Source organism: Limanda limanda, chromosome 15 (assembly GCF_963576545.1).
Source record: "Limanda limanda chromosome 15, fLimLim1.1, whole genome shotgun sequence".
In the NCBI taxonomy this organism is placed as follows: Eukaryota; Metazoa; Chordata; class Actinopteri; order Pleuronectiformes; family Pleuronectidae; genus Limanda; species Limanda limanda.
This window is the reverse complement of record NC_083650.1, coordinates 20,040,146-20,054,050: the sequence shown is the minus strand read 5'-3', so window position 1 is coordinate 20,054,050 and position 13,905 is coordinate 20,040,146. Positions and strand designations below refer to the sequence as shown.

At 41.8% G+C, this 13,905-nt stretch overlaps 1 protein-coding gene across 1 annotated transcript in view; it reads left to right on the top strand.

Annotated features, from left to right (window-relative positions):
* The window catches only part of LOC133020437 (inositol polyphosphate-5-phosphatase A-like), a 148,336-nt gene that overhangs the window by 82,703 nt on the left and 51,728 nt on the right, over window positions 1–13,905 (top strand). The window contains exons 6-8 of the mRNA XM_061086997.1: window positions 1,095–1,198; window positions 8,875–8,927; window positions 10,029–10,148. Of these exons, the coding sequence (XP_060942980.1) occupies window positions 1,095–1,198; window positions 8,875–8,927; window positions 10,029–10,148 (277 nt within the window). The remainder of the gene's footprint in view (window positions 1–1,094; window positions 1,199–8,874; window positions 8,928–10,028; window positions 10,149–13,905) is intronic.

The window sequence follows — 13,905 nt, the reverse complement described above, 5'->3', positions numbered from 1 at the left end:
GTGTGACAATAAAGATACCCTACAGTACAGATCCAATACTCAGGGCTCACAGTTATACATTCACAATTTTTTTTAAGAGTTGGAATTAAAACAACCTAAACGTACATAGGCATTAAATGAGAAAAACTACATTTTAATAAAAGCAGTTTCTCTTAAGATTTATTGGAAAATATAATAGTAGAATATCTTAAAATCAGCTTTTTTTTACCATTACGTATTCATGTAAAATATAACACGAATCACAATGACCAAATTTATCATTGTATAATTGTAGCTTTGTCATGACAAGCTATTGTATCACAGCGTCGTTGCATCCATAAATGGCACTAAATTCTTCTTCCCACCCATTAAATCAACACAGCAGGGTTTGTATATAGGTTTGATTGTGGACTTTGTAGTCACTCTCAGGTCAAGTGAGTTTAAAAACCTGTGTTAGGCCACTTTACAATCTCTACAACACACATTTTATACTTAAGTGGCTTGATTTAATGAAGGAAATGCCCACAATACAATCGTCAAAAATCAGAAAGACCGAGAGCGGATGAACCTGGACAGACAAACGTGCATTTTTAATTGAATAGAAGAAAAGAAGCATTATTCTATGGTGACCTTGTTAAATTTTGTTCACGTTATGGCAAACAAAATTAAATGTAAAGAAAGTCTTATCTGAATGCATAATCTACAACGTTATGCTTCTGGCGTCTCTTCAAAAATCCATGAGAGTTGCTGTTTGAGTCTTAATGATATATTCTTCATTCACTTCATATACTATTGTAGTATTCAACCTGTGAAATACAAATAAACAGGCTCATCTTCTTCTTTTTTTTAGATGACCTTTAACACTCTTCTTTTAGCTGAATACAGATGATCCTCTTTCTGACCAGCAGGTGGGGCAGTTGTCTGGAGAAGTCCAGGTGTCTCTTGTTCTCACTGAGCTCTAATGATATCAGGAGATTATCAATCACATGAGAGGTCTCCAAAAATTAACCTGTCGTTGTTTGTAACAGTAAACAGCGTTTCTCCCTTCCTCCCCCCCCTTCCCCTCCACCTCCCCCCCTCTCTCTCTCCATCTCTCTGTCTGCTCCTCCCTTTAGCCAAGAAATTCCGGAAGGTGGTGGGGAAGGAAACCTGCTCAGAGACACTAGAAACCACACCAACGCTGGAGAAGGAAAAGTTTCCACAGGACTACTTTCCCGAGGTGGGTTCAGTGGTAAACACACGTGATGGACTGATGGTGGTGTTGTCACCTAATGACGACTTCCTGTTGTAACGCTGACTGACAGGTATCACAGTGAATGGCGGACATGTGTCATGGATATGGACACACGGCTCTTTTACATCGTAAACACTATGCAGGTTTGACAAAGTCATCAATGACAAAGTGAAGTACAGTCTTTTGACGAATTCATATAATTGAGTTTTCATATAGTTTTCCCTTAATAAGAAATTCTTTAAAAAAGTAATGAATGCCAAACTTCAGATAATAATTCAAACAAAAGAGATTTCCTCTTCCCCTACTTTTTATTGATTTCTGTCAGAAGCCATTTCGTTTCTTCTGTGTCTTTTTCCTCTTTTGTTTAACGGTCCAATTTTTGCTTTCCGCTTCAAGGAAATCGGGCGGACACATGGCTGATTTGAAAACAAATCAGTCAGAAAATTCAAATCGTGAAAACGGGGAGAAAAGTCCTTGTTGTTTCTTGCCCGTGTCCCGTGGAGCAATCCTCTGCTCGCTCTGCCGTGTTCAGTCTCCTGGTGTTCGGTGCGGTGTGCCATCGGGGCCGGGGGGTGGGTGGGGGGGAGCTGAGCGCAGAGCATAGCAGTGCTGATATAGTAATAAAGAGCACGACCGCCCGTGTGTCATCCCCGCACTCCCCACTCATCTGTCAACCATGCTCCGACGGCCGCCTCCGCAAATATATGCAAAACAGATGGATACGGCCCCTTCACACACTTCCCCCCAATTTCCGTCTCTTTCACACACTGCAGGACTCCCCCACCCCACCGCCCACCCCAGACATACACACAAACATATGCATCCAGGCACACACACACACACACACACACACACACACCCAAACAGCTTCACATCTCTGCTTTCCCATTGCAGAGATGATCTAAAACCAATTACACTGATTGAGGCGCGAAGCCATTTAAAATGCTCACAGCAAAGCATTGTTCTGCATTTAACGGGACAAGCCGAGAAAACCACAAAACAAACCTGGCACGGGCGCACGGTGAGAAGGATGAGGGGAGTGATGTAGAGAGAAAGGAGGTGTGTGTCGCGGGGGGGGGGCAGATGAGAAAAGTTTTGCCCAGTGATTTATGCCTCTTTCCCGGCCGGGATATGAATCTGGGATGATGCTCCAGAGAGCAGCACTCCAGATAATGTTAGCCCATTTAAAAAGAGCAGATTTGTGTAGTCTATCAGGGTCGGCGAGTATTTTTTCTCTCCCGCCTCCCTCCTCCTCTCCTCCATAGTGAGAAATTGGTTGTTATCATAGATCACAGATACTGCTCAAACCTCTTATGAAAGATGAATTAATTTCACTAATGCTTTAATGCAAAGCTCTCATGAGGGAGGCAGACTGGTGATAACCCCTGCCTCGTCCCCGCTTCCTCCGCTGGTGATTTATGCCCTCTTTTAGTAGATGAAACCGCCTAGATTTGCCATCCATCTGCAGCTTTGAGGAATCCTATTACACGGGGGGATCTTGGACCCGGACGGGACGCCACAACAGGGGCCCGAACCAGTTTTGGGTCTTCATACCTGAAATTATTCAAAGTTGACAAAAAAAAAAAAAAAAAAAAAAAGACTTAGCGGTCAGGTTTCTTGTTTTACGTGCTCATAACTCATTTCTGGTGCAAATAAAAAACTTTGTGGGTTTGAAACTCGTCCAGGTTGTCAGACGGAATCCGACGGGAGGAAGGTTAGAGTGACAGCAGACAGCGCAGGTGGCTGCTGGGAGACGGATGTGTATGTTTCCCTGCTCGTGTCTTACCTTTACAGTCACCCATTAATAAAGTGTCAGCCAGCGAGATGCTGATGACATCATAGTGGGAGGGCTGCTTGTTTGAAACACAAACAAAATGTCATTCAGTACATTTCGGTGCACTTGAGCTTGTGCACGGTGGTTTCGACACATGAAGTGTGTGTGCCCGTATTTACTTTATTGTGGAGCAGAGCTGCAGCTTACAGTTTTTTTTTTGTTTTTTTTTTACTATTTCTGAATCCATCAGTTATTTTCAAGGTTAACTGATGAATTGTTTTGTCTGTAGAAATGTGAAAAATTTCCACCACAGTTTTTCCGGAGCTCAAGGTTAAGTCTTCAAACCATTTCTCTTTGTCCACAACTCAAAGAGTTTAGATTTACAATGATGTAAAATATTAGAAAAACAGAAAACACTTTTAAAATAAATCTATCGTATCACCTAGATTCATGGTTCTTCAGTCCATTCATCAATTAATTCCTCAGTCAGCTCAGACTGTTCTTAACAAACAGAACTCAAAGCAGACAAGTCTTTTACCGTCTGAATAATTTAATAATGTCGAAAAGATCAATTTTTATTTAACCCTAAATCACTCTCATGAAGGCTTTCTTATTTCGCCTTTTAAAAGTGGCTGAAACTCTGTGTCATGAAATAAAATATTAGTTCTAATCACTCACATTCACACTTATTGCTTGCAGCTCTTTCTGCTCCTAGTTAGATTCTGATTTAAGCGACAACCCGTCCGTATGCAAAACGTCAGTTCTTTCCATAATCCCACCCTTGAGTTATAGCTGGAAGGGAAGGGGAGAATAGCTGGGACATTAATTGAAATGCTGAATAAGAGGGAAGTGGACAAAATAGTGGGCGCATTTCTTTTGAAAGGTCGCCGTGATGGATTTGGCGGCTTGTCGTTTCCCGTTGTTCCGTCAATCTCTCCATCCCCCCCAGTGGACATTAATATATTTATTTGTTTGGCGCAGTAATACATGCCTCCAAAAACCATTGCATCATAAGGATTTGTCATTGCCTTATATAAATAAAGTATACGACCCAGACCTTAATGTGCCCTTGCTATTGATTGTTTTACACAGGCGTAGGGAAAAAAAAAATAGGGAGGGAGAAAATGGGCGACAGGCTGTAGATCAACATCCATATGAGTTTCTATTTGTTGTTTGGCACCATGAGCGTGTCCATAAAAGCATTGACTTTTCATATGCCTTTTAGTGCCCTCTGTAGTGAGCTCTGATACGGGGCTGTGATTACTTTCCAGTTCTGCCCCTGATGAAAGTTAACTTCCTTTTCTATTTTTCTCCGTTGATTTAAGCCGGCGTCGCGTGATTCATAGGTGTGATGCGCACGTTAAGGAGATGAAGTCATTTAAACTGGCATAGCTTGTAAAACGCTCTCTGCATTTATCACCAGACAAGACACCTGTGACACAGATGCTGTTGTCGGTGACAGGTGTGATCCATGAGACTGCAAGCAGCTCATAAATGCAGGGATAATGTTGAAATCAAAGCCAAATGAAGGTTTTCTTCACTCATTTGCTGTACTAGTGCAGTTTCCGCTTTTAAAACTGAGTCTTTGCCCGTCCTGTGTTAATGCTCCGGAGAACTTCAGAATTATTCATTGTCATTAGTGAGTCCTCCTCAAACAGCTCTACAATATACTGTCACTCTTTTATCGTTTGTGTGTGTAACGTCTTAATATTCTACGGTGCTTAGTGAAGTTTGAAAACTCTGTGCCTACCTGGTTTGCCTGCAATGAGGATTTTATAATCAATGCCTTTATAAAATATAGCTGAATTAGTTTTAATGCTGTTCACAAAAGCCTTAATATTATTATTATATCATTATTTAAAGGTCTGTAATCCAACTTCATTAAAAGCATTGCAGAAACAAAATGAACGCTGTGCTTTTACTTTGTAGGCAATTGCTAACGATGCTTCTATGAATGTTGTTGCCATGACGGAGATTAGTCCGATATGTCAGTCCAATAAAAATGATCAAATTATTGAAATTATCTGGCGAGACAGATATTATTGCTGACGGGACATTTTGGCTAGTGGGCCGCCAATTGTGGAACACAGCTGTAGTTTATCCAAGGACAGAGAAGAAGACACGTTCAACTCAGTCCACAGAGCGCCTGTTAGGGCCCCACCCCCCCACACGACTGGGATAGAGCACTAGACACTTGTTTATTCACATTTTTATTACTATCGAACAACCAAACCAAATTTGACACTGCACCTCTCCCGGAATAATACACCTGCTAAGTGTGACGCTGAGAAGATGAATGGTTCGAGAAATATGTGTTCCACACGCAGACAGACATTTGTGGAATTAGAGGGAACAGGAAAGGAAAACCTCAGACTTGACTTTTGCCTCTTTGAATCCATCATTTTGCTTTTCACCATTAATTGCTTTTTATATTTGAGAGGTGACGATACTTGTGGTACATCACACACACTAACACACACACACACACACACACACACACACACACACACACACACACACGTACCATTATGTGCTGTCCAGTTATATAAACCCTCTGTGAGGCCCTGTCTTATTTGATGGGCCACCCTGGATGATGGAATAAAGATAAATGTGACTGTCTACCGGGGCTCAAATCAATCAGTGTTTGTGTGTATTACTTATTACTCACAGTGCATTTCTGTCACGGGGCTTTTGTGTAGCCCCCCTCTCCTCACACCCCCCTCCCTTCCCTGTCCTGCACTTTTCTATCACCCCCCCCTTCCCCAAAACATCACCCAGCCATAATATTATTTATGGGGGTCAGACTTTGAGCTGAAATATAAGAGGTCAAAGAATCAAACGGGAACGACCGGGGGAAACGGTGACGGGAGGGTGTTTTAGAGCAGGACTCTGGGGTAGGATTGTGTGTGTGTGTGTGTCCCATCTGTGCCATGTATGACATTTTACACAAGCGTAATTTTCCATTGGTCACAATTGGGGAGTTTTATGTAGTGGTCTCCAGGTTCAAGAGAATCTGATGGTTTCTAGTTCCCCCACTTTCTTTTTTTGACTTTCATGTTTCTCATCTTCTCTCTTTCTCTCTCTCTCTCTCTCTTTCTGTCTGTGTGTGTCTGTGTCGCGGTCAGCGCGTACATGTATTGCCCAACACCCTTGGATGTGACCCAGTGTGTAGCCGCCGTTCATCACTGTCATGGGCGGAGACGCCATCGCTGACCTGTGGAAGGTCACCCAATGTCAACCCGAGCCTTGTGACCTTTTACCGTTGCCCTTTGACTTTCACCCTCATCCCTGTCCAGTGACTCTTTATAGCCCCCAAACCTGATATATGATATCATTACAAGCCACTATCCATTTCATCCGGTGACACCTTCTTTTCAAAATATCACCAACGTAGCATATCGAAAAGCAGAGTGGTTAAATTCGTACTATCTTTTAAGATGGACTTGTGTGTGTGTGTGTGTGTGTGTATGTTTTAAAGTGTGTGTTTGTTTTGAGACGGGGGTTAGGAAGGGGTGATGATGATGTTTGTGGAGGAGATTAAATGGGGCCAGACAGCATCTGTGTCATCAAATCTACTGCAAAATCAGCTGCAGCGACCAAATCATGATGTCATCATGTCAACCAGGAGAGAGGGACACTTCTCTTCTTTGTCACTTTGATTGATTGTGCGAGTTAATCATGTTCATCGGACTCCTATTACAAAATAAAAGCACTCAAATTGGGTTAAACTAGATAGCGGATTTTTTTCTTAATATGAAGATGCTTGTTCCACTGGACCGCGCATACGTGGAAACCCTGTGTGTGTGTATGTGTGACCGTGTGTGTGAGCCTGTTTATAAGCATGCAATGAAGCAGGAGCAGGGGGGGGGGTCAATCAGTCATACGTGGAGGAAATGGGGCAATCTGGGGCTGGGTGTCAAGGAAGTGATGGATTTTAATGCTGTGATTGTAGTTAATGGCTCTTTAAATTAAATCGAGATTAAACGTCTCTGCTGCAGTCAGAGCTTGTATGTGCATTGAGCAGGTCCTGAACCCCCCCCCCCTTAGCGCTAACTCTTCAACTGCTCCCTCCTCATCCTCCACGCTGCAAGACTTTCTCTCACTCTTCAACTTATTCCAACAAGCGCATCCATATTGTGTATAAAAACACAGGAATGTGATCATGAATGTGGATGGTCCGTCCTCATTGCCAGTGTTCATCTTTCCAATATGTTTAGTTAGTTTAAAAAAACATTTTTCCAAGTGAAACATCTAATCTAAGATCTAATTCCATTTGCTCCATTTCAAAGTCATAATATTGGGACAGCGAGTTATAATTGGGCCCATACATCCTGCCGAGGCAGTATGGATTAATTCAAGTATGCTAATGTAATTCAATTTGATACAGTTAATCTTGTACTAATGCAGATTGAAGGATGTGAGCCGTAATCAAATACCTCTTAGCCCTTTAATTTGCATATGAGGTTTTTTTCTCTAAATAAAATTAGTCAATTTGTAATTATGTGACCTGGCCCATAATTAGTTTATCCATCAGTGCAGTTAACTCCCCATCAGGAGTATCAGGGGGAGATGGACAGAAAAAGAGGGAGGCTGAGGGAAGGAGACGTATTTATCTATTCAGAATGAGAACACTCACAACATCAATTTGTCTTTCATTTAATAACCAGCTTCATGGTGAATCATGTGCTGCTTGAGGAAGATCTTTGGACTTGTGATTGGATAGTTAACTCAAGGCTGGTGGGATCTGATCAAGCAGCTGCGTATGACATGTCAACACTGAGCTGTATGCTTTTTATATATTTTATAACTTTCACTTATACAAGCTACATCCCGTATTGAGCCCTTTCATATTGTGTTGTATTTTATTATATAACATATGTTACATGCATGCAATATATGCACAGTCATGTTTGTGGTGGTCACACATCATGGCTGCCCTCTGGCCGCCGCTCTGTATTCAATCTCTTATCTATTATTCATCACACATGTTGCAAAAGATCTGTCCAGGAGATGTGTGGATACGTGTCTGTCAGTCGGGTTTTAAGTGTGAGCTTCCTGCCCATTCAGATTGCCTACATCAAGTGTATTCTACAATTGTAAGCCTGCAACTAATGATTGTTTTCATTATTGATTAATTTCCCAACTGAGCAGTGATTCTTTTGCACTATAAAATGTCAGAAAATACTGGAAAAGCTGATTGACTTACTTTAAGTGGAGTAAGACGTTTTCAAATCCTGTACTTTACTTGTGCTTTTGTAGAAAGTGTCAAAAGTATACTATTCACAATTTATGACGGTCCATTTTTTAAGAGATATTAATATGATTAAATATGTTATATATTTGGATCAATATTATTCCTTTTTTACACTGCATTGTGTGGTCATTGTCAATATAGAATCATTGCTCTCTTATTTCTAATTCTATATATTTTACCAGAGTAAACAACGTTCAATGTGCGCAACAATTAACAACCTTAACTGACAGCTACTTTAAATGTAGCGGAATTTTAAAAAAAATACAATTATCCCCTCTGAAATGTTATAAAATAGAAGTATAGAAAAAACACCAGATATACCTGTTTAAATAAAGTACTTAGTTACAGCACCTGAGTAAATGTACTTACCTACTTGGTATGCGAGTACTTATTTTCCCAACATTAATGTTAACTTGTATCGATCCACCAGAAACCTTTCATAATTTGTTTGATGGAAATTGAACAAAATAGTATTTTAGTATTGTTAAAAAATGTCACATTGTGGACATTATAACTACTCTTTCATAAATCAATTGACAGTGTTGCTTTAATTTGCCTCATGATGACAACTGATGCCTCCGTAATGTCAAACTCTACCATTGTCATGCTAAATTGAGTCTCTGTGTTCTGCAGTGCAAGTGGTCCAGAAAGGGATTCATCAGAACTCGATGGGCCCTGGCTGACTGGTGAGTTTTATTAATAAGTGCCTTCAATGACACTTCCATCCTTGTCTCTGTTCAACCTTGAATCATTACAACTGTATCATTGTGATTAGAGATGAAGATCTAACCATGTGAGTCATATCTGGCTTCAGCCGCAGTGGGCTGTGTGGCTGTGTGTATGTGTGTGTGCGTGCCTGTGCATGCCTGTGTGTGTCCGTGTGTGTGTGTGTGTGTGTGCTTGCATGTGCGTGCATGTGTGTGTGTGTGCCTGTTTGTGCCTGTGTGTGTGTGTGGTTATCATAGGCAGAAGAGACAGAGAAAGCGAGTTGCACAGCTGAATTCTCTCAGGACAGTGTGCCACAGAAGCAAGGAGGGATTTGATTACACATAATCGTGTTAGTCAAGCAGTTGCATATGACAGATGACAAAAAACATTACATGCCATTGAACCTGTACGGGGTGAATACAAACGCTGGCTACCAGTGTGCAGCACAGGGGGATCGGATGGGGGGAAGGTGGCCAGGGGGGGTGGAAGGCGGGTATAGTAATCTAATAGAGGGATGACATGAGAACTAAAGAGCTGAAACGGTAAGCATTTAATAGGGGCATGACGTTTGACAAGAGCAGCAGAGAGAGAGAGGCTGGTGAAGAATAGAGAGATCAGATCAGAGATATCCCATCAGAGATAGCGAAGACCATGCATGTATTCATTTGTTCAGGATGTCAGTGAAGAATAAAAACCCTCGAGATAAGACCAATTCCTGCGGGTCCCGCTGCTGAACACGATGCTAACAAAATACCCCAGATTGATAGGATCAGCAGGGCAGTGTTCATCACTGTACATTGAGCTATCTTGCTTTCCCCTGACAGGACAAACTAAAAGAAAGCAGATAAATGTTTGCTGGGATCTAGGCCTGGGTTAAGAAGTGGTCTTTTCACATTGAGTTTCATCCTGGTCATTCAATGGATTTTAATGTGTTAGGGCAGATAATTATATTTAAGTAATGTTGAGAAAGTCAATTTTCTTTTTGCCACTTGCAATTAAGCCTCAGATGTTTAATACTATTTAGTACGTATGATGTTCCGGGAGAAGCAGCTCACTCACAATGTGCTCTTTGATCCTAGTGCCTTTGATCTGGTCAACATCCACCTTTTCCACGATGCTTCCAACTTGGTGGCCTGGGAGAAAAGCCCTTCTGTCTACTCTGGGACCAGGCAGAAGGCATTGGCCTACGTTTTAGACAGGTACTGTACACACCAAACACTACTCCTGATGCTCTTATGTTTTTATATACTTACTGTAGCTAGAGGGAGATCAATGGAAGCTTCCTGCAAACATCATTGAGATCTGACCATGAAGATGCAGTTTTCAGTGTTTGTTGAACTCATTCTCAATTTAAAGTTTTGACTCTTAAATATGAAGCAAAATCAAGTTAAATTCAACAGGAAGCATTACAGTTTTTAGTTTTTTTTCAGATAGCTTGCTAATATTTGGACGCTAATAAAGTTATTGCAGAGCAGAGAGTATTGTCGTATTTAATTAAAATCTGTAGCTGTAAAAGTAAAGGTGATGACCTTTTGTTTGCCTCATCTTCATCTTGGAAACTTCATATAGACGAACAACACCAGGACTGATATTTTAAAATTAGTATAAACATTTTTTCAAATTAAGAATGTGAATTGCATAATAATAAGATGGTATCAGACACTTTTCACAATACAAAACCTGCATTTATATTGTAATATAGGAGCGAGACTAAATAGCACAGGCTCCGCAGAGGTTTGGATGGGATTCAAGGCTAGACCAGTAGGATTACATCTTTCTGCAGAAGTAGGGGGGTCTTACTAACTACACGGTCTGTGGACTCCCAAGTCTCTTTTATCTGTTCTTTTTCTGTCCCTCCCTCTAACTCCTTCTTACTTTGCAAATTTTCCCTTTTTTTGTGGCGTAATCCTCATTTTTGTCCCACTGGCAAGCATGAAAGGATGCAAATATTCTTAAGTTGTTCAGCTACAAGTCTGTCTATTACACTTCGGTCCAGGGAACGATATCTCTAAAAATAGTAGGACAATGTGTGTGAAATTCGGCCTGATTGTCCAGGACCCCTTAACTTAATTTTTTTAACTTATGTCTTGTCCCAAATATATATTTGAAGCTGTGGTTCACAAGTACATACCAAAAACTTTTTACAATTGCTAAAAATGTATAATGGAAAATACTGGTCCCTATATGTTGAATTCTAATTAGATTTCTATGTTACCTGAGCACAGTCATGATCACTGGAAGAAGAATCCTTTCCATTTCCAACGGTCTTTAACCCTCAGGTCTGTTTTTAGCTTTAGTCATTGGATATAAAATATTAATTCAGATATCAATTAAAATTGATCCAGGTATTCATAGTCCAAAAATGATAAACCTTGATATATGTTGTTAGCCACTGACTGTTAATTCTAGCAACAACAACAGGCCAACATATACCAATAAAATTCTAGATTTATTGTTATATATAAGGCAGTTTACCATCTGCACATTTGATCTCCCAAGAGGATAAATCCTAAGAACACATTTGGTGTTGGTAGGAGTAGGTATTGTAATAGCAATGTTAAAGATTTCGTCACCGTGCACTGAGTAAAGCACTGCCCTTATACCGGCTTTAACAAGCCAGGTTATCCATTCATTGGCCATGGTAATGTGATTTATGGGATATCCATTTGAAGCAGAGCAGAATGATAGAGTACATGGTGCAACCCCTGCTCCCTACCTGGCCATGCTAACACTGAATAAGAGCCGTGCAGCAGGTGACCTCCCATTTAAATAACATCAGAATGCATGAGTGGCTCCCTGCCGCTGCCGCTTTGAATAACTACATGCATATGGGTGGCATACATTATCTCCAGGCCATCTGATGTACATGAATTATGAGGCACTTCTCGTCGGCGAGGTCATATTTTACCTGCGCTTCAGTCTTGATTTGATGAAAGAATGCTCTGCCTTTAATGGACAGGGAAGTGGGAGTGTTTTGAGAATATGGCAGCTTTTGCAATTTTTATTACGCTGTAACTTACCTGGATTTACTGGCATCATGAAGTTTGAAAAGGACCACTGTTGTTACTTACATTTAAGTGTTATCAATGTGTTTCCTCTTCTTTCATCATGCTTTCGCAAGTTGATTTATTTTCAAGGGCCCCCCCCCCTAATAGCAGAGTCTCCGAGTTCTTGTTGGGTGGCTAAGGAGATTGAATCGAAATTGTGATGCCTGACTGGCAGTTTCCATGCTCCCTCTCCCTCACTCCCCTTGTGTTGGAATGGTAAACTTGTTGTTACTTCTGGGCCATATCATTTAAAGGTTCCTTTTTGACAGGGGTGGGGATGAGAGGGGTAAGTGGTGTGAGGCAAGGTGGTGGTGGGGAGGTCGTTATATGCTCTGGCTACCCTGGTATTCCTTGCTAGGGGCACAGGGGTGGGATGGTGGGGGCATCGCGCCTCACTCGCTCACTTTGGGGGAAACCGCCGGGTGCAGATCCGGAGCACCGAAGTGAGAAAAAGCTGGCGGTGCAGCGGGAAGGGAGGAGGAGCACAAAGGGTGCTTGGGCTCTGTAAAGGGCAGTGAATAATGGGTCGGTCCTTTCACAGGGGCTGCTAACCTTTTGGCAGCCACCAGCAAACTCCATTCTCCTCCGCCGATCTGGGAGGACAATGTGCCCGGGCCGGGCTTTGAATGAAGCGCTACCACCAACAGTGTTCCCATTCAGCGGCTGGTTGGGAACCATCTTTTTGGCCATTGTCCTAACTCTGACTCCTACCCCCAGAAAACAGAGCAGGAAAAGGGACAGGGGGAATATCTAAAGCCAAACTCCCCCCCTTCCTTCTTCTCTCTCCTCTCTCCCTCTCTGAGCTCTAATCTCTCATTGCGAAAACGGGAGATGAGGGGAGGGGTGCTGTTGAACACACTGCCAGCTGAGATCCTTGAGGCAGCCGGCACAGGAGCTGATCACACAGCAGCGGCGGCGACAGAGCTCTGCTGCCGGGGCATCAAACTTCAGCCACCATCTTATCTGGGGCCCAGGCCTAATAATGCAGCTTGCAGCCCATTGAGAACACATCTGATAAGCCTTTTCCTCTGTGGCCCTTTTAACTGCTAAACGGTGTTTATCTCCAAAGTGCTTCAAGGCCTCTGGGGAACAATGCTGCGCAGGAACAGCGTTTAGGCAGCCAGACCTCACTATTGAGTCACATCAAAAAAGCAACTGCTCTAAAGCCTGTTGCTGATGTGTGGCCCACTTCCTTGAGAGCAAACCAGGGCTCTGCTTGAAATGCATCCCCTGCTTGTTTTCCTGTCCTTTGAAAACACACGGATCTGCTCAAGCATTATTTACCTTGTTGACTCAGCTACGCCTTGATGTATGGAAATCATTGTTTTAGATGTAATAGATTTCGTGTGGACAATGTCAAGAAAAAACAACATATTTAGATTCATTCTTTTAAAAATAGCTTGGCGTGTAGTTAAATTTAAGGAATAAAGTATTTTGCACAAATTGGTACAAATGGAACAGATGCTAGAAATATGTTATTAATTATGTTTTTTTGCTTATTACAGCTGATACATTTAAGTGATGCTGACCACCCCTGGCCTCTCTAGAGTATGTAAAACATGGCTGCTAAATGAGCCCGTGAAATGATAGCATGAGATAAAATCAACAGGGTTTTTTTACCTCTTCCTCAACAAAAATCCCTTTTGTGCATTGGCGTTTGTTTCTTTTTTTAAACTCCCATTCAGGGTGGCTGGTCCGGTTCAGGGGAGAACAGTTTTACATTACAACTGTGAAATCCTGGCATAAAGGCGTCCTTTGTGACGCGCCATTATTTTCACACAAATATAGTCCATTGTCACAGTGCTGAAGTTAATTTGATCAACATTGGGGACATTTAACTGTTTTGTTCGCTGAAAAGACTTGTTTCATGCTCATTTTCGGGGCATTGAAAAGCAATGATTGGCAGAAA